Source organism: Oncorhynchus nerka, linkage group LG15 (assembly GCF_034236695.1).
Source record: "Oncorhynchus nerka isolate Pitt River linkage group LG15, Oner_Uvic_2.0, whole genome shotgun sequence".
NCBI classification, from domain to species: Eukaryota; Metazoa; Chordata; class Actinopteri; order Salmoniformes; family Salmonidae; genus Oncorhynchus; species Oncorhynchus nerka.
The window spans coordinates 44517446-44537485 of record NC_088410.1 but is presented as its reverse complement, the minus strand read 5'-3'; the positions used below and the strand labels follow the sequence as shown (position 1 = coordinate 44537485).

The following is a 20040-nucleotide window of genomic DNA, read 5'->3' as shown; positions in this document are numbered from 1 at the left end:
TCCAGTCCCCAAGGGGACCTCGAAAAAGCAACCATTCAACTAAGCACTCTCTCCATATGGAATAGCTGCATGACACCTGAAATGTCAATATAAACTAGAGGCTATGTGTTAGCTATGGATCATAAGCTAGTCTATAATAAAGACATACCAGTTGGTACAATAAATATCTTATTGTGTTATCACATACATAAAACATGTGTGATGGAGTATAGGAGTGGTTTATCATTGTGTCAGATAACAAAAGTGTTTGTGTGTAAAGGAGAAAAAAATATAAAAAATGGATGCTTTCATAATTGAGGCTCCTCAACAACATCTAGCTTGACAGTATATCATAAGGCCTGAAGGACCTGCTAGCGTACACACACACACACACACTCCTGCCGATCAGTCCTCGTGGACCTGTCGCCATTACCGAACATTAGCATCCATAAATGTCCATACTTAAAATCCCATTAGACTGGGGAAAGAGGAAAGCTATCATCAGCACTTTGACCAGAATCAAACCCAACATCTAGGATGGTTTCACCCAGGGGCGGACTGAACATCTGGCATTTCAGGTAAATGTAGGCCCATTTTTAGTCCGGTGGGCAGTCTACTGGGTTTCTTTATATGCACAAAATGATAATTATCTGGCTAATAATGGTGGAAGGCCCAGCTCGGGGCATAAGCAACATAGGTGGTCGCCTAGGGCACCCGGGCCGCAAGGGGGCCCCGAAAAAGTAGAATACACACAATTTCTAAATTAGGTTGTGCATTAGCAGTTTTCCTCTTGCTATGTCAGTCACTGACCGTCAGTCTATTAGCCCAAGCAACCTTTTCTGGATTGGTAATCTAGTCTACCCAGATATCTGTTGTAATTACCGCAAGGGCACAAAGGGGCCCTGACCTCCAGGGGGCCCTTATTTATTTTGTTAGTCACTCTCACTCAGATATCATTGTAACATTGCATAAATCATGGCAACATGTGTAGAATTGCAGGAAATTAGCTGTAAAACTGCTTTTGTTTAAAAAAAACTTTGCTCCACCAATTTCATGTAATTAAATGGGGACCTTAGGGGGAAAATGGGCCAGTGTGGTGTCTCAAGGGAAAAATGGGCTGATTTCTGGTCCCAGTCCACCCCTGGTTTCACCTGTCAGCCATCATATGAAGAGGATGGAATCTCTTCCAATCCATAAAATGAATGAATGGTATAGGAAACTGTTTTTAGGTAGGATTTTTATTTTACAGTACATAAATTACTGTGTATGTATTTACCTAGAAATAACAGCTAATTTCTGGCAATTGTTTCCAAAAGCTGTGACGAGTGTAAGTCGGGTTGACGTTTCTTGCCCAGCTGCGATTTCTGCTAAATGGGCCAGCTGCAAAGTTTTACATGTAGATAATAAACCAGGTCAGGAGCCACCAACTGCTTTATTAAAGTAGATGTCTGTCCTAGTGAGTTACACATTGTGAGCCGACACGGCAATTCATCCACCAGAGGCAGCTGAGTGCCTTAACAGTTTGCAAAGATCGCCTTGCAAGGATGGGCGTTGGTGGTGGATGGCGGGCAACCGACAGCGTCATTGCATCAGTACTGCGGAATAAATTCTGCCGTCAAACTTTGTTCATTATGCATTTCATCATTTTAGTGGTTATGTGTGCAACAAAAGTTCAACACTCACCTTTTGTCACTATTTCTGGAAAGTCTACGCATACAATTTGACGCAAACGTTGGATAAATCCAATGTATACACCACATAGAAACCACTACAACTCAACTGTATGGTGTCAAATCCGATTATAAAAATCGAACGGGCGAGAGAAATCAGGAAGGAAACGTCATTGCTCAATCAAACACTTTTATCGAAAGAGAAATGTGGTCGAGCGAGCAGAGGACGTGTTCCGCGAGCGCAGGCAAACGTGGTGTGCGCAAATTAAACTTGAGGGCTTGCAAGTGTGACTGAGCGAGCCCAACGGCATTTTCCACACGCATGTATGCCGCTTCCACACACGGATGTGTTTTCATCCCACTCACACCAATTTTCCAGTTCGTTCTCCAAAACACATTTTGCTCTCGCAACTGCTTACTATAATTTTATAACGGGAAAATTCTAGCGATTGAACATTGCTGGTGCAGGCTACTGAAACGCAATTGGTCAGGTTTTTGGACCAATCACGGCTCGACTGCTCTCTCAACGGATTTTGACCATACAGATGAAAAGAGGACGGTGAAAGATGAACGATGACTGACAATAATATAGAGGTAAGTTTGATCGTTTTTCGGTAGAGAAACTAGCTAATCAACTAACTAGCTAATCTACTGTGATTTGAATATTGAAATGTACGTAGCTAGTTGTTTGGTCTTCTGTTATTAAAGCAGGCTATTGATGAGGCAAGCTAGCAGGGAACCATGTGGTTTAACCCAAAGCAAGGGGGTTTCGTTTTCTTTACCGTCTCCGATTTAAATAAGAGCATTGTATCTAAGTCGAGGAGTTTAGTAGAGGAGCATGACTAGGTGGCAGAAGAGGGGAGAGGGGTAGGGTGAGAACAGACAGGATGACCCTCAACAGGGAAAAGGTTAGTGATAGAGGAGGGGGAGCCAAGAGAGGTCAGTCTCTGAACCAAATAATAGTCAATATTGTAAACCGCTAACCACATACTTTGAGATACAATCTGATTTGAAATAAAGATGTGTTACTTTTTACTCTCAGTTTTTGTGCAGTTACAATAAATGAGAATGGCCTTAAACCATTTATTTCTCTCCATCCCTCTTTCCATGCAGGTCTACTGTCACTAGTGTGTGGTGGTGAAGTTGTTCTCTGCTCAGCTGACAGACAGGAGATACAGAGACAGGAGTCCATTCTGTTCCAAGTAGGTCACCTTGGCTCTCCTCTATGCACAGCACTCCAGGGACTTCCTGCAGGTAAAGATGTTATCCACCAATCCCCCCGTAACCGAATCATTAGTGGTACTACTGCGAGTTCCTCTCAATTCTTTGACTCTGTATGAAGACATTGTGCATAGGACATTTGTCACGTAGATTGGATAATGACCAGATGCTGGCTAATGGTTAGAAAGATGGTTCCATACTGAATGTATGTGATAGTCATTGCTAAACAATATGAGGGGTGTAGGTAAGGGAAGAAGTGGAAACCTATAGGAGGATAGCTCATCACAAGGTGGGTTGGGCATGAAATAACAGCAGGCTGTTCAATACTGAGCCTTTCTGACTGACAAGTGGTGTATTTTAGTACCGGGCAATTCCACAGTAACAGAGTGATGTTGAGTCAGATTTTTCACTTTAAAATGTATGTCAAACAAACCAACGATTGTAAATTGTTTAAAGTCGTCCTTGTGCACACGGTTGCATACATTTTTAAAGTGAAAAATCTTGAGTATCGGCGTCACTCTGTACCGTGGAATTGCCCTACAGCTTGGCTCAGTCTCACATAATGTGTTATCACTTATTTGGCTAAATGATTATCCATAGTTGCCGCTACAGCCACAGCAGTCTTGAAATGGACTGTTGCCTTGAATGCAACATTAAGATGTTAAAAAATTTCAATTCCAACTCTGTCTGTGATATTTCCTGACGTCAATGCATGTGTGACCAGGTGGAGTCAGGCTTCTACTTCATCGCCCTGGACCACGACACGAACGAGCCAGAAGACGCTAAGTTTGGACCAGTGAGTCACCAACTCATCTTATGCCTTACACAACTCTGCACATATGTATCTTTCCACTTTCCTCAAACTCCAGTGCCCTACTTTTGTTTACCTTTTTACCAATGTCTGGGTTGTACAAGGATTTTAAGTTGGGACTTCGACCATACTAAATCTAATTCCATCTCCTGTATTGTTCTGCCCTCTCTATAGAGGAATGGAATAAATGGAACGGAGTGAAACACGTGATTTTCATACGTTTGATACTGTTCCATTGATTCCATTCCAGCCATTACAATGAGCCTGTCCTCCTATAGCTCCTCCCACCAGCCTCCACTGCTCTTTTAATTATGGTGATGCCCCAACTGTAAGAACCTGGAGATCTCTACTGATTTTGAGGGAGGTGACATTGCCACAAACAGTGCCTGGGGCACCTTCCAGCGCGACCGCTGTCTGGAAAACAGCCAGAGGGTGGTCTGCTGCAACAGTGTGTCAGCTCGGCTGCACCTGGGAACTAAAGGTATGGCACCTCACACCCAACAGTCATGTATGCTCAAACATACTTGTATGATCATTTATGTGTTTCTTAAAGTGACAATCAGCAGTCGAAACAATAACAGAGCATTCTCCCTGCCCCTGTTTCGGTAAAAAGCTGAGGGATGGGGCTTGGGAAATGTAACCACTCTCAAATTCATAGACCGAGCTATGGATGCAAGGATTGACCATCGCACCTCCTTCTGAAACCTCATTGGAGGAGACGACCCAAAGGTTCCTCGCCTCAGACCTCCAATGGGTTTCGAGAAGGACGCGAGTAGAGAGGAAGTGAGGAGTTGAGCAGAGATGAATTAGGACAGAGATCATGTCATTGTTTTAGGTGGAATCTTATGTTTAATAATACATTTATTCTGTTTGCACTTCTATCTTGGTTCTACTTGTGCTCTTTCCACCGATGGCTCTGGCTTACTTATAACATCTGATATGATAAGACTCCCTATGCGATTTGACTCGGGTATTACTGACTGTATTCAATACAACTTCCAATGCCAAATTTAGTATAATTTGAGATTCTGTAACTGATAGACAATGGTAGCTCTCAATCAGACAATTACTATAAAACAAATCTGTTTTCCTCAGTGCAATGTCTGGTGAATTTTTGAAAACCTTTATTTAACCAACCAAGTCAGTTAAGAACAAATTTTTATTTACAATGACGGGCCTACACCGGCCAAACCTGGACGACGCTGGGCCAATTGTGTGCCGCCCTATGGGACTCCCAATCACGGTCGGTTGTGATACAGCCTGGATTCGAACCAGAGTGTCTGTAGTGGCGCCTCTAGCACTGAGATCCAGTGGCTTAGACTGCTGCGTCACTCTGGAGTCGTCATGAATGCATGGTGTTGTTTTGTCCTCAGTGCTCCTTTGAATGAATGATTCAGTTCTAAACGTCCATCCTCACCACCTCCATCACTTCAACAGATTGTCTGGGTCTGCTGAGAGGGTCATTGGCTGCCACCTGCCCTCCATTGAGGTCCTGCACGACTCCAGGGCAAGGAAGCATGCATGAAAGATCATCACCGACCACTTCCACCCTTTCTTCCACAGACTCCCATCTGGCAAACGGTTCAAGTCAATCACGACCAAAACTTCCCGCCACCTGAACCGTTTCTTCCCCCGTGCCATGGCCCTCACCAACCGGCCACCTGGTCCACAATGATCCTCTCATCCATGGACTCTGCGCTTTCATCCAGACTCTGCACCGTGCACTATCATCTTACATTCATAATTTATAATGTAGCTTAATGGTGCTGCCACAATAAACAGACCAAAAATATATATATGCAGAATTTCCATAGATACACATTCAGTATATTCATACTGAATGTGTATTTATGGAAATTCTGCATATATATTTTTTTTGTCTGTTTATTGTGGCAGCACCATTTCACAGAGTCAAATTTCTGTATATGCAAATGTTTGGTGAATAAAGCTGATTCTAATTCTAAAGCTGGTTTATCATATGTCAGTTTAGATTTTACGTGATAATGCCAGAGAAGCCGGTGTTTGGAGGATATATTGGCACTGGTGTTGTTATGCCCGAGACAAAGTCTAAATGTTCCTTTGCCATACTGGCTGGCAATGTTATTTTTCCTTGCTTGCTAACTAGCCAACTACAGCTAATTTACAATCACGTCAAACAGTGCAGCCAGAATAACAGCAGCATTTGCATTTGTTTAAGGTGTTTTCTAGTGACATTTATTTGGATACATCCATAACAATGAGCTAATGAGGCGAGATTTCGACAGGAATAGAAAAAGTGCTCTCTCGTCAGAACGCTTGTTCAGAGGAGCTAACCAAGAACATATCTAACACAATCACTTCAAACTGAAGCTGGAAAGACCGCAAACTAGCTACACTTAATTTCATTAACTTTTTTTCAATTGACATTTCTTTGTATATATCCATAAATATTATGCCAGCTGATTCACGATTTCGACTGGCTGAGAAACGCTGCCTGCCTGTTCTGTCTCGTCCCGACATGTTCATTACTATGGGACAGCTGGAGATCGAATTTGAATATTGAAACAATGCTGCAAATGTTGGAGAGACACAAAACAGGTTTGTACAAATCTCTGCTGTTAAAAACTAAATGTTAGTCTAAAAGAAACATGAGAATGTCTAGATGCTTTTTATAGTGGAGATCAAGTGTATAAATTGCCTGGCTGAGCTGATGAGACGGTGGATAGCGCAGTCAAATGGAACAAGAGTAAATAGGCATTTTAATGTCATAGATTTAGCCAGTGGTAACTTGTGGAATAGACACAAACGAATGTGGTTTTAACTAATCATCATTCAGGATTAGAACCACTCGTATAATCTATTGTTATAAACTGGGTGGTTTGAACCCTGAATGCTGATTGGCTGACAGCTGTGGTATATCAGACCGTAAAGCATGGTTATGAAAAACATTTATTTTTAATGCTCTAATTACATTGGTAACCAGTTTATTATAGCAATAAGACACCTCTGGGGGTTGTGGTATATTGCCAGTATGCCACGACTAAGGGCTGTATCCATTGGCCATATACCACACCCCCTTGAGCCTTATTGCTTAATTTGGGACTGGTTATGTACTGGATGAACTGTAGCAGATTTTCCACTTTGTCTTCATATAATTCAAATGTGAGAGAGAAATGTGGCCTGAACAAGCTTCTTTCTAGCCATAAGCAAGAAGCAAGCCTTATTACGAAAATAAAAACCCAATTTTTCACAAGATTATCCACATGAACTTTAAAGGACAACTTGTCATCCAACCAAATACCTAGGTATTTGTAGGATGACACTTTTTCAATGGATAAGCCACCAGATGTGACAATGCTAATGTTCTCTGGCAGAGTTTTAGCTCTGGTAAAGGTCATGAATGTAGTTTTTGTACATTCAAGACCAGTTTGAGACCATAAAGGGAGGCCTGCAGTGACTGAAAATCAGTCTGGAGCTCTTCAATAGTCTGAACCAGAGAAGCAGCACATGAATATATAACTGTATCATCTGCATATAGATGTAACTTTGCTGGTTGCATCCCATTTCCCACATCATTAATAAGAATTGAGAACAACACAGGAGCTACAATGGAACCCTGGGGCACATCTCTATTCATCAAAAGAAAGCTAGATGTTCTACTCTGTCAAAGTCACACTTGCAAGCTTTCACATTTACTCGAACAATGACGTTTCAATGGCGTGCGAGGTCAACTTTTGGATCTGATTTGACACCGTACAACTAACTGCCTCTGCAACGCAATGCTGCAAGACAAACGCAGCATTTCATTGGAAATGAATGGACTTCTGGTATACAACACACTCATTCATCATTACAAAATGTAAGCACGCTAGTTACAGTGCCTCACAGATTATCTGTCATGCAGAGTGTGCAGCTCTCAAACAGCTGGTTGTTGGTGGAGAGAAGACCGACAGTGGTAGGGGTAGGAAAGCAGTAGGAATGATGTTACAAGTTATGATATCTACCAGTATGTGCACATAGCAGTATTCATACCTTGGTTTTTGTGGTAAATGTGAATAAAAAAAACTTAACTTTTGATCTTTTTTAATACAAATACCTTGTCCATAATGTAGAGGCCTCTGGGTTTTCCATTGTGTAGGAAAGGGAGGAAGGGGGAGGAAAATCTGATATCAACTTTGGAGGGGACAATTACATGAAATTTTCTCAAGAGCAATTCCTGAGGGGACACCAAAAGTAATGCTGTAACACATAGCCTACGTTGTAATATGTTAATGTACATTTAGTCAGCCACCAATTGTGCAAGTTCTCCCACTTAAAAAGATAAGAGAGGCCTGTAATTTTCATCATAGGTACACTTCACCTATGCCAGACAAAATTAGGGGAAAAAATCCAGAAAATCACATTGTAGGATTTTTAATGAATTTATTTGCAAATGATGGTGGAAAATAAGTATTTTGTCACCTACAAACAAGGAAGATTTCTGGCTCTCACAGACCAGTAAATTCTTCTTTAAGAGGCTCATCTGTCCTCAACTCGTTACCTGTATTAATGGCACCTGTTTGAACTTGTTATCAGTATAAAAGACACCTGTCCACAACCTCAAACAGTCACACTCCAAATTCCACTATGGCCAAGACCAAAGAGCTGTCAAAGGACACCAGAAACAAAATTGTAGACCTGCACCAGGCTGGGAAGACTGAATCTGCAATAGGTAAGCAGCTTGGTTTGAAGAAATCAACTGTGGGAGCAATTATTAGGAAATGGAAGACATACAAGACCACTGATAATCTCCCTCGATCTGGGGCTCCACGCAAGATCTCACCCCGTGGGGTCAAAATGATCACAAGAACGGTGAGCAAAAATCCCAGAACCACACGGGGGGACCTAGTGAATGACCTGCAGAGAGCTGGGACCAAAGTAACAAAGCCTACCATCAGTAACACACTACGCCGCCAGGGACTCAAATCCTGCAGTGTCAGACGTGTCCCCCTGCTTAAGCCAGTACATGTCCAGGCCCGTCTGAAGTTTGCTAGAGAGCATGTGGATGATCCAGAAGAAGATTGGGAGAATGTCATATGGTCAGATGAAACCAAAATATAACTTTTTGGTAAAAACTCAACTTGTCGTGTTTGGAGGACAAAGAATGCTGAGTTGCATCCAGTGTATGAAAACCTTGTGAAGACTTACAGAAAACGTTTGACCTCTGTCATTGCCAACAAAGGGTATATAACAAAGTATTGAGATAAACTTTTGTTATTGACCAAGTACTTATTTTCCACTATAATTTGCAAATAAATTCATTAAAAATCCTACAATGTGATTTTCTGGATTTTTTTTCTAATTTTGTCTGTCATAGTTGAAGTGTACCTATGATGAAAATTACAGGCCTCTCTCATCTTTTTAAGTGTGAGAACTTGCACAATTGGTGGGTGACTAAATACTTTTTTGCCCCACTATATAGTCATGTAACATATATAGTCATTAAATATGTGCCACTGGTTTGAGTCTATTACAACATCTTTACAAGAACAAAACGTTCAGAATAAGTACAATTCTAAAAGAAAAATAACTACTTCAATGAAAAACCCAAACAAATCAACCAAAATATCCTTCAGAAATACTTAGTTATTGTTCAGTCAGTGTCTCAACTCTTCAAACAACAGCTATGGACAAGTATGTCACACAAAGTATGCAATTTTAAATTAAATAAATCATTAGTAAGTGTACTGTCATGTACTAAAAACTACTAAACAAAATAACAAATATCATACTATACACCAGGGGTTCTCAAACAGGGTATGTGGACCCCTAGGGGTCCCTGGTGTAATGGCAAGGGGTCCATGAAATAAAAAAGGGTCATGAACGTATTCAGCAGCACAAGGATTCCACTAACTTTACATATAATATAGAGGGTGTGGAGGTCCCTGAGGACCACTCAAAACCTTGCCTGCCTTTCCTCAAAATATGCAGGGGTTCCAGTACTAAAAAAGGTTGAGAACCACTGCTATACACACTACTGAACAAAAGAACCGAACATATGTTTGAGGGTTTCAATGGATCCAACAAATTGCTGGCAGATATTTTCCCTCAAGACTGTCCAGCCTGTCTTTATGTACATTACAGACAAAATTCTAATCAGCACCTTAACTTGGTCAACCAACCCCCGCACCTCCACTGGAAGCCTCCTGAGGACCTCTGCTGCCTCTTAACTGCTGCTACACGGGTATTTGTTGCGAAAGAGAGGCAACTGCACTGAATGAGAATCTATGTTCAGCTCAGGGTACTGATCTAGAGACTCATCCAACTCCCCTGTGAGAAGCACTCTTTCCAACTTTTGCAGAATGTTTTGACTATCCTGGTCAAAACGGTCGCCAAACTGAACCTCCACACAATCCAACACTTAAAAAAAATTCTGCCCTATAGTGATCCACTGCTTTGCCAGCAAATCGTATTGAGTGTCTCAATGAATTCAATCAATGTTGTTGCTTTCTCATACAGTGCAAGGTAGCTTTCGTCATTTCTGCTGTTTAACTGGATAACTGGACACTGATTGGATTTAGCTGGTGTGCTGTTACAGTTACACAGTGGCGGTGGGTTTGGCAGTTTTGATGTGCTGTTACAGTTACACAGTGGCGGTGGGTTTGGCAGTTTTGATGTGCTGTTACAGTTACACAGTGGCGGTGGGTTTGGCGGTTTTGATGTGCTGTGAATTTTACAATGGCTTTTCTCCAGTTCCTAAATCCTGCACTAATGAAGGCAGCATCTGTTCTTTGGCCAAAAGATGGATGGCTTGAAAACCCTTGGCTACAGTGAAAACACAACACTCCTTTTATTGATGGATTATAATGTAGCCAGGGGAAATCGCGAAACCATCTCTCTTGGAAACGTCAACACTCTGTTGGCAAGAGTTTGCGGTTCTATAAATTGTGGGTGTGGCTGATATGGTTTTGTGCCATCACTGAGGTAACTGGACAATGCTGTGCCACTGTCCCCTATACTGGTGCAGCTGGCAACATGGTTGACACCTGGTCCTGCCGTGGCTGTGCCACTGTCCCCTATACTGGTGCTGCTGGCAACAAGGTTGACACCTGGTCCTGCCGTGGCTGTGACACTGTCCCCTATACTGGTGCTGCTGGCAACAAGGTTGACACCTGGTCCTGCCGTGGCTGTGCCACTGTCCCCTATACTGGTGCTGCTGGCAACAAGGTTGATACCTGGTCCTGCCGTAGCTGTGACACGTTCCCCTATACTGGTGCTGCTGGCAACAAGGTTGACACCTGGTCCTGCCGTGGCTGTGACACTGTCCCCTATACTGGTGCAGCTGGCAACAAGGTTGACACCTGGTCCTGCCGTGGCTGTGACACTGTCCCCTATACTGGTGCTGTTGGCAACAAGGTTGACACCTGGTCCTGCCGTGGCTGTGACACTGTCCCCTATACTGGTGCTGCTGGCAACAAGGTTGACACCTGGTCCTGCCGTGGCTGTGACACTGTCCCCTATACTGGTGCTGCTGGCAACAAGGTTGACACCTGGTCCTGCCGTGGCTGTGACACTGTCCCCTATACTGGTGCTGCTGGCAACAAGGTTGACACCTGGTCCTGCCGTGGCTGTGACACTGTCCCCTATACTGGTGCAGCTGGCAACAAGGTTGACACCTGGTCCTGCCGTGGCTGTGACACTGTCTCCTATACTGGTGCTGTTGGCAACAAGGTTGACACCTGGTCCTGCCGTGGCTGTGACACTGTCCCCTATACTGGTGCTGCTGGCAACAAGGTTGACACCTGGTCCTGCCGTGGCTGTGACACTGTCCCCTATACTGGTGCTGCTGGCAACAAGGTTGACACCTGGTCCTGCCGTGGCTGTGACACTGTCCCCTATACTGGTGCTGCTGGCAACAAGGTTGACACCTGGTCCTGCCGTGGCTGTGACAATGTCCCCTATACTGGTGCTGCTGGCAACAAGGTTGATACCTGGTCCTGCCGTGGCTGTGACACTGTCCCCTATACTGGTGCTGCTGGCAACAAGGTTGACACCTGGTCCTGCCGTGGCTGTGACACTGTCCTCTGAAGTCTCTCTCCTTGGCTATTTCCCTTTCACCACCCTCACAGTCAGTCTCCTAGAAAAGAAATAAGGTGTTTGCCGTACTCCTAACTACCAGTACCCAGAACTACACAATTAATCACAATAGCAATACCATTGCCTTAAACAAATCTTAGTTCAGTCACCAGTTTAAGTTGAGAGTGAGGGTATCCATGGCATTTTCCAATTATGTCCCTATTTTACAAGTCCAAAAAATGAGAACCTTTCATAATGTTGCCAAACAAATGACTCAACCAACCTACCTGAGACTCCCTATCTCTGCCAGTCTGTCCCCAGCTCTGCTGTCTGTGTGCCCTCTGTTGCCTGATCTGCCTAATGACATCATTGTGAAACATTTCCATTAGCATTTCACTTCTTTCTAATGAACATTTTATCAACTAGTCTTAGGCTACTAGGGTTCTTGCTTTGCGTTTTGGTGTACTGAAAAATACTCTGATGTCTGTCTTTTTACCTTTTTCTGACATTTTTCTACCTGGCATGCTGGCTAGCTGCACAAACACACACACACACACACACACACACACACACACAACAACACAACATATGCTGCAACCTTTTGTCATTTTAATATAGTTTGTTTCATATTGGCTGGCTTCCAACAATAGCTGAATTTGCAAAGCTAGTGAGCACCAATTGGCAACAAGGTTGACACCTGGTCCTGCCGTGGCTGTGACACTGTCCCCTATACCGGTGCTGCTGGCAACAAGGTTGATACCTGGTCCTGCCGTGGCTGTGACACTGTCCCCTATACTGGTGCAGCTGGCAACAAGGTTGATACCTGGTCCTGCCGTGGCTGTGACACTGTCCCCTATACTGGTGCAGCTGGCAACAAGGTTGACACCTGGTCCTGCCGTGGCTGTGACACTGTCCCCTATACTGGTGCAGCTGGCAACAAGGTTGATACCTGGTCCTGCCGTGGCTGTGACACTGTCCCCTATACTGGTGCAGCTGGCAACAAGGTTGATACCTGGTCCTGCCGTGGCTGTGACACTGTCCCCTATACTGGTGCTGCTGGCAACAAGGTTGATACCTGGTCCTGCCGTGGCTGTGACACTGTACCCTATACTGGTGCAGCTGGCAACAAGGTTGATACCTGGTCCTGCCGTGGCTGTGACACTGTCCCCTATACTGGTGCTGCTGGCAACAAGGTTGATACCTGGTCCTGCCGTGGCTGTGACACTGTCCCCTATACTGGTGCAGCTGGCAACAAGGTTGATACCTGGTCCTGATTGCTATAATCTTTGCTATCGTCAGTTTACTCCAAGATCAGCACACGTGCTTCAAAGTCCCTTAGCGACAATTTAGCTTTTGCAACGAGACAATTATAGATAATTAAGACAATGGTAGAAGAGAGTGTAGTTCTGTTCAGTTGGGAGTTCAGTTTATCGCTAACCTTATCACAGGGACTTTGAAGCACTACAGCTGCATGTTGATCTTGGAATAAATTGACGATAGCAAAGATTCCATCTTAGACGAGGCCACATAAATGGAATAGGTACTAACTAGCTTGATAGTTAATGTTTGCCAGCTTCCTCTGAAAATTCAGCTAGTGTGTGTGTGTGTGTAAACCCTGCCAATAAAATAAAATAAACATTGCTATGGCGCGAATTACTGGTCCTCAACATCTCAAACAGCAAGACTGACTATCTACAACATGGATAAACTTCATTAATGTGTTTGTGTCGGGAGCATGCTATCTATTTAGTCAGGCAATGCCCATATTATTCTGACATATTTTAGAATGTAATAACAATGCCAATGCATAATGCCATTGGGTAGCCCCCCCCCCCCCCAAAAAAAAAAGCTATATTCTTTTTTTAAAAATCCATCAGTTTTTGTCTAAAGGCTATTACAACAATTACATATAAAATGTATGTCCTTGAAAAGTACAATGAAGTGCTTGAAAAAGTCTTTGAAAGTACTTGAATTTGACTTGCCAATGTCTGTATGAACCCTGCATAGTCTACTTGCTCAGCCTGCAAATGAATCAAATCAAATCCAATTTTATTTGTCACATACACATGGTTAGCAGATGTTAATGCGAGTGTAGCGAAATGCTTGTGCTTCTAGTTCCGACAATGCAGTAATAACCAACAAGTAATCTAACTAACAATTCCAAAACTACTGTCTTATACACACAAGGGTAGGGGGATAAAGAATATGTACATAAAGATATATGAATGAGTGATGGTACAGTGCGGCATAGGCAAGATACAGTAGATGGTATCGAGTACAGTACATACATATGAGATGAGTATGTAAACAAAGTGGCATAGTTAAAGTGGCTAGTGATACATGTATTATGTAAATGTAAATGTAAATGTATTACATAAAGATGCAGTAGATGATATATACAGTATATACGTATACATATGAGATGAATAATGTAGGGTATGTAAACATTATATTCGGTAGCATTGTTTAAAGTGGCTAGTGATATATTTTACATCATTTCCCATTATTAAAGTGGCTGGAGTTGAGTCAGTGTGTTGGCAGCAGCCACTCAATGTTAGTGGTGGCTGTTTAACAGTCTGATGGCCTTGAGATAGAAGCTGTTTTTCAGTCTCTCGGTCCCAGCTTTGATGCACCTGTACTGACCTCACCTTCTGGATGATAGCGGGGTGAACAGGCAGTGGCTCGGGTGGTTGTTGTCCTTGATGATCTTTATGGCCTTCCTGTAACATCGGGTGGTGTAGGTGTCCTGGAGGGCAGGTAGTTTGCCCCCGGTGATGCGTTGTGCAGACCTCACTACCCTCTGGAGAGCCTTACGGTTGTGGGCGGAGCAGTTGCCGTACCAGGCGGTGATACAGCCCGCCAGGATGCTCTCGATTGTGCATCTGTAGAAGTTTGTGAGTGCTTTTGGTGACAAGCCGAATTTCTTCAGCCTCCTGAGGTTGAAGAGGCGCTGCTGCGCCTTCTTCATGATGCTGTCTGTGTGGGTGGACCAATTCAGTTTGTCTGTGATGTGTATGCTGAGGAACTTAAAACTTACTACCCTCTCCACTACTGTTCCATCGATGTGGATAGGGGGGTGTTCCCTCTGCTGTTTCCTGAAGTCCACAATCATCTCCTTAGTTTTGTTGACGTTGAGTGTGAGGTTATTTTCCTGACACCACACTCCGAGGGCCCTCACCTCCTCTCTGTAGGCCGTCTCGTCGTTGTTGGTAATCAAGCCTACCACTGTTGTGTCGTCCGCAAACTTGATTATTGAGTTGGAGGCGTGCGTGGCCACGCAGTCGTGGGTGAACAGGGAGTACAGGAGAGGGCTCAGAACGCACCCTTGTGGGGCCCCAGTGTTGAGGATCAGCGGGGTGGAGATGTTGTTGCCTACCCTCACCACCTGGATAAAATGAACTGCTACTGAAATTATGCAAGCATCATTCCCTTTCCTGTCAGATCACATCCATTTCCTTCAGGTAATTATAATGCCTTGATACAGGTGATATGGAAATAATAGAATAGATACTTTACTATCCATTCTATGAGAAACTCGCTTATTGGCAGTGGCAGTAGACCAGCAGCCGTCCGATTGACAGTTAAGATGTAAATATATAGCAATAGTAAATAAGAGTCAAAGACGGGTTAGCGATCTGACTCCTGGTATTGCCCTGATTTGGTTGTTGCTCTGCTATTATCAAAGATAGGGTAGATACAGTATCTGACTTTATGGATTGGTTTCCCCTCCAGTGGCGACCCGTCATTCAGGGCAGGTGGGGCAGAGCCTGTTTTGAGCTCCACCTGTTTATCGGTTTTGCATGTTATTTTGTCATTAATAAGTGTCACATCAGTTTCCAAACAATGTAAAAAAATATATATAAATAATAATTGAGTTAATAAATACATTAGAAGTGCCCATCCAAGAAAGCTCAAGGTCATTGGCCACAGATAAAATCAAATAGAATTTTATTTGTCACATATGCCGAATACAACCTTACCGTAAAACGCTTACTTACAAGCCCTTAACCAACAAAGCAGTTCAAGAACTAGAGTTAAGAAAATATTTACTAAATATACTAAAGTAAAAAAAATATTTTAAAAAGTAACACAATAAGATTACATAACAATAACGAGGCTATATACAGGGGATACCGGTACCGAGTCTGTGTGCAGGGTATGGTGGCAAAATTGAAAGATAATGTTATAATGCTTTTATTGCATCAAATGGTTGTTTTATTCAACAGAATAGAGTATTCTGTTAACTATTGTGTGTGTGTTCTACTGAGGATGGGCCTCTGGGAGATAACTCTGACTTGGGCCTCTGGGAGATAACTCTGACTTGGGCCTCTGGGAGATAACTCTGACTTGTGTGATAAGTTTGTCTCTCCTCATTTGATAGTAAAGAAATGAACCACCATATTTGGCGACAAGGATGTGATGTGAATACCTGGTTAAACCCTATTGGAAGAAGGACCTCATTCTGAAAAGTGTCTGTGTGACTGTCCAAGTGACGCTCAGAAGTGGTGAATTCCAATTATTTTAAATGTGCTAGCCAGGTATGCCCTGGGTTTGGTAATTTAGTGTTAAATATCTCGAATCTGTGTGAACTAGTTTTGGCCATTTCATTTTAAAACATCCGGAATCTATGTGAACTAGTTAAGACCAAGGAGCTGAGGAGCTGTACTTGTTTTAAACCTGTAATTGTTTGAAACCTGTACCCCCTTTTAGAAGTATTGAAAAAATGCAAATGTATAAGTTGCATTATCCTAGGAACTAATCATGAGATAGAAATGAGAAAATATTCCTGCAAGTTAAAATATTGTTGATAAACAACTAATTGATTAGGTATGTTTGAGAATAGCATTGTGTGACTGTGATATGGGAGTTGTGTGAATATGGAAATTAGTCTTCATCTGACGTTTGGATATTAACATATAGAAATATGCTTAATCAGATGATTGAAAGGTGGACAATAAACTTTGATATAACGTTATTTTGGGGTTCTGTTCCTTCACTGCCTGTCATAGAATATCACAGGGTGGTACTGAGAGCGAGATGATATTTTAGAAAGCAGCGGAAGGTCTATAGTTCCTGAGAGGCTTGATTTTGCCGTGATCTCTGGGAGGTTAGAGAACCGTTGAGGATCCCATGGTCATTGTCCGGGAAACAAAAGTAGTTTTTTGGTTCTGCTGGGAGTATGTTTAGAGAGCTGCGTCGTAGCTGTGGAGAGTCCTTGAAAAAAAGCAAATGGAATGGTTGTCGTGAGTACCTAAGGTTTTCTTACGTTTTATATGGATTCTGTGAATATAGGAAAATATGCTAAATTGTATGTGTGTATAATCGATTACTAGAGATTTGATAAAGTTGTCACGACTTCCGCCGAAGTTGGCTCCCCTGCCTGTTCGGGCGGTGCTCGGCAGTCGTCGTCACCGGCCTACTAGCCGCCACCGATCCCTTTTTTAGTTTTCTGTTTGTTTTGTCTTATTAGTTGCACCTGTGTCTATTTGGGCCTCTGGGAGATAACTCTGACTTGTGTGATAAGTTTGTCTCCCCTCATTTGATAGTAACTAAATGAACCACCACAAGGGGTACAGGTTAGTCGAGGTAATTTGTACATGTAGGTACTTTATCAGGACCCTGTCTTTCAAAGATAGTTTGTAAAAATCCAAATAACTTCACAGATCTTCATTGTAAAGGGTTTAAACACTGTTTCCCATGCTTGTTCAATGAACCATAAACAATTAACATTTTCCTGTGGAACGTTCGATAAGACACTAACAGCTTACAGACAGTAGGCAATTAAGGTCACAGTTATGAAAACTAAAGAGCCCTTTCTACTGACTCTGAAAAACACCAAAGAAAGGTGCCCAGGGTCCCTGCTCATCTGTGTGAACGTGCCTTAGACATGCTGCAATCAACTGGCAAATCCTTTTCAATCCTTGTCATATGAAGATAAATTATAGATAAAACGAATCGGTGATCATTGGCCATTTGACATGGACTTTACACAACAAGTTGGAAATCGTAATTCCACAATGAGGGGTTTGGAAGGAATCGGTGGCTAACTGCAAGCGTTGCAAAGCAATCACTAGCCTGCTTTCAGTGGACATAAAGAGGATTAAAAAGGGTTATATTACATGTGAAAACAGCCAAAAATGCCCAGTACAACCCCCCCCCCGTCAGGTGTAATAAACATAGTTGTGTTCCAATTTTCTACCCTAATCCTAAAGTTGCACACTCCCTGTCATGAAAATAAAAGTGTTGGATTGGTGAGCAGAGTTTCATGCTCCCGCCTCTCTCGCCTCTTCCACAATGTTGGATTCAATGTTGGACTCTCCTCCTCCCCTGTAAAAATGTGACATTGATGATGCAATTCATGTTCACAAACACTCTTATTTGAAAACTATGGTAGGATATTCATAATCATAAAATAAACAAGAAAACTGTGATAGCTTCTATTTTCAGTAGCAAATATAATGGGCTGTATACCAAGTATGCGTCCGAAATGGTACTACTGCACTACTTTGGCTCTGGTCTAAAGGAATGCATTATACTGGGAAAAGGGTGTCATTTCAAAGCCCTGTTCACTAGTAGAGGTCGACCGATTAATCGGAATGGCCGATTAATTGGGGCCGATTTCAAGTTTTCATAACAATCGTAAATCTGTATTTTTGGACACCAATTTTTTTTTTTCACCTTTATTTAATCTTTATTTAACTAGGCAAGTCAGTTAAGAACACATTCTTATTTTCAATGACTGCCTAGGAACGGTGGGTTAACTGCCTCGTTCAGAGGCAGAACGACAGATTTTTACCTTGTCAGCACAGGGGATTCAATCTTGCAACCTTACAGTTAACTAGTCCAACGCTCTAACCACCTGCCTCTCATTGCACTCCACGAGGAGACTGCCTGTTATGCGAATGCAGTAAGCCAAAGTAAGTTGCTAGCTAGCAATAAACTTATCTTATAAAAAACAATCAATCAGTCATAATCACTAGTTAACTACACATGGTTGATGATATTACTAGTTTATCTAGCGTGTCCTGCGTTGCATATAATCGATGCGGTGTGTATCGTTGCTCCAATGTGTACCTAACCATAAACATCAATGCCTTTCTTAAAATCAATACACAGAAGTATATATTTTAAAAAATTGCATATTTAGCTAAAAATAAATCCAGGTTTGCAGGCAATATTAACCAGGTGAAATTGTGTCACTTCTCTTGTGTTCATTGCACGCAGAGTTTACATTTACATTTAAGTCATTTAAGTCATTTAGCAGACGCTCTTATCCAGAGCGACTTACAAATTGGTGCGTTCACCTTAAGACATCCAGTGGAACAGCCACTTTACAATAGTGCATCTAAATCTTTTAAGGGGGGTGAGAAGGATTACTTTATCCTATCCTAGGTATTCCTGAAAGAGGTGGGGTTTCAGGTGTCTCCGGAAGGTGGTGATTGACTCCGCTGTCCTGGCGTCGTGAGGGAGTTTGTTCCACCATTGGGGGGCCAGAGCAGCGAACAGTTTTGACTGGGCTGCGCAGGAACTGTACTTCCTCAGTGGTAGGGAGGCGAGCAGGCCAGAGGTGGATGAACGCAGTGCCCTTGTTTGGGTGTAGGGCCTGATCAGAGCCTGGAGGTACTGAGGTGCCGTTCCCCTCACAGCTCCGTAGGCAAGCACCATGGTCTTGTAGCGGATGCGAGCTTCAACTGGAAGCCAGTGGAGAGAGCGGAGGAGCGGGGTGACGAGTTAGTGTATATGCAACAGTTTGGGCCGCCTAATTTGCCAGAATTTTACGTAATTATGACATAACATTGAAGTTTCTGCAATGTAACAGGAATATTTAGACTTATGGATGCTACCCTTTAGATAAAATACGGAACGGTTCCGTATTTCACTGAAAATTTCACTGAAAGAATAAACATCTTGTTTTCGAGATGATAGTTTCCGGATTCAACATGTTATCATGTTATAACTAAGTCTATGATTTGATACAGCAGTCTGACTGAGCGGTGGTAGGCACCAGCAGGCTCGTAAGCATTCATTCAAACAGCACTTTCGTGCTTTTGCCAGCAGCTGTTTATGACTTCAAGCCTATCAACTCCCGAGATTAGGCTCATGTAACCGATGTGAAATGGCTAGCTAGTTAGCGGGGTGCGCATTAATAGCGTTTCAAACGTCACTCGCTCTGAGACTTGGAGTGGTTGTTCCCCTTGCTCTGCAAGGGCTGTGGCATTTGTGGAGCGATGGGTAACGCTGCTTCGAGGGTGGCTGTTGTCATTGTGTTCCTGGTTCGAGCCCAGGTAGGAGCGAGGAGAGTGACGGAAGCTATACTGTTACACT

General features: G+C 42.9%; 1 protein-coding gene and 2 long non-coding RNA genes across 4 annotated transcripts in view; 1 reads left to right on the top strand and 2 right to left on the bottom strand.

Moving 5' to 3' along the window:
* Positions 1 to 1392: 1392 nt before the first annotated feature.
* LOC115143608 (uncharacterized) lies at positions 1393 to 1795 on the bottom strand. The gene is made up of 2 exons (XR_003865664.2): positions 1663 to 1795; positions 1393 to 1574 (listed from the first exon to the last, which is right to left on the bottom strand). It is a non-coding gene; the product is annotated as an uncharacterized LOC115143608 (long non-coding RNA).
* A 172-nt stretch (positions 1796 to 1967) lies between these two features.
* LOC115143607 (uncharacterized) lies at positions 1968 to 5646 on the top strand. 2 transcript variants are annotated; one of them, XR_003865663.2, is made up of 5 exons: positions 1968 to 2243; positions 2763 to 2903; positions 3595 to 3666; positions 3960 to 4162; positions 5119 to 5646. It is a non-coding gene; the product is annotated as an uncharacterized LOC115143607 (long non-coding RNA). The 2 variants fall into 2 exon arrangements; XR_003865662.2 differs by having other exon boundaries at positions 3932 to 4162.
* Positions 5647 to 15646: 10000 nt separating this feature from the next.
* LOC115142769 (evC complex member EVC) overlaps positions 15647 to 20040 on the bottom strand; it is a 23760-nt gene continuing 19366 nt past the window's right edge. The window contains exon 20 of the mRNA XM_029682486.2: positions 15647 to 18042. Coding sequence (XP_029538346.1) covers positions 17942 to 18042 — 101 coding nt within the window. The 3' untranslated portion in view covers positions 15647 to 17941. The remainder of the gene's footprint in view (positions 18043 to 20040) is intronic.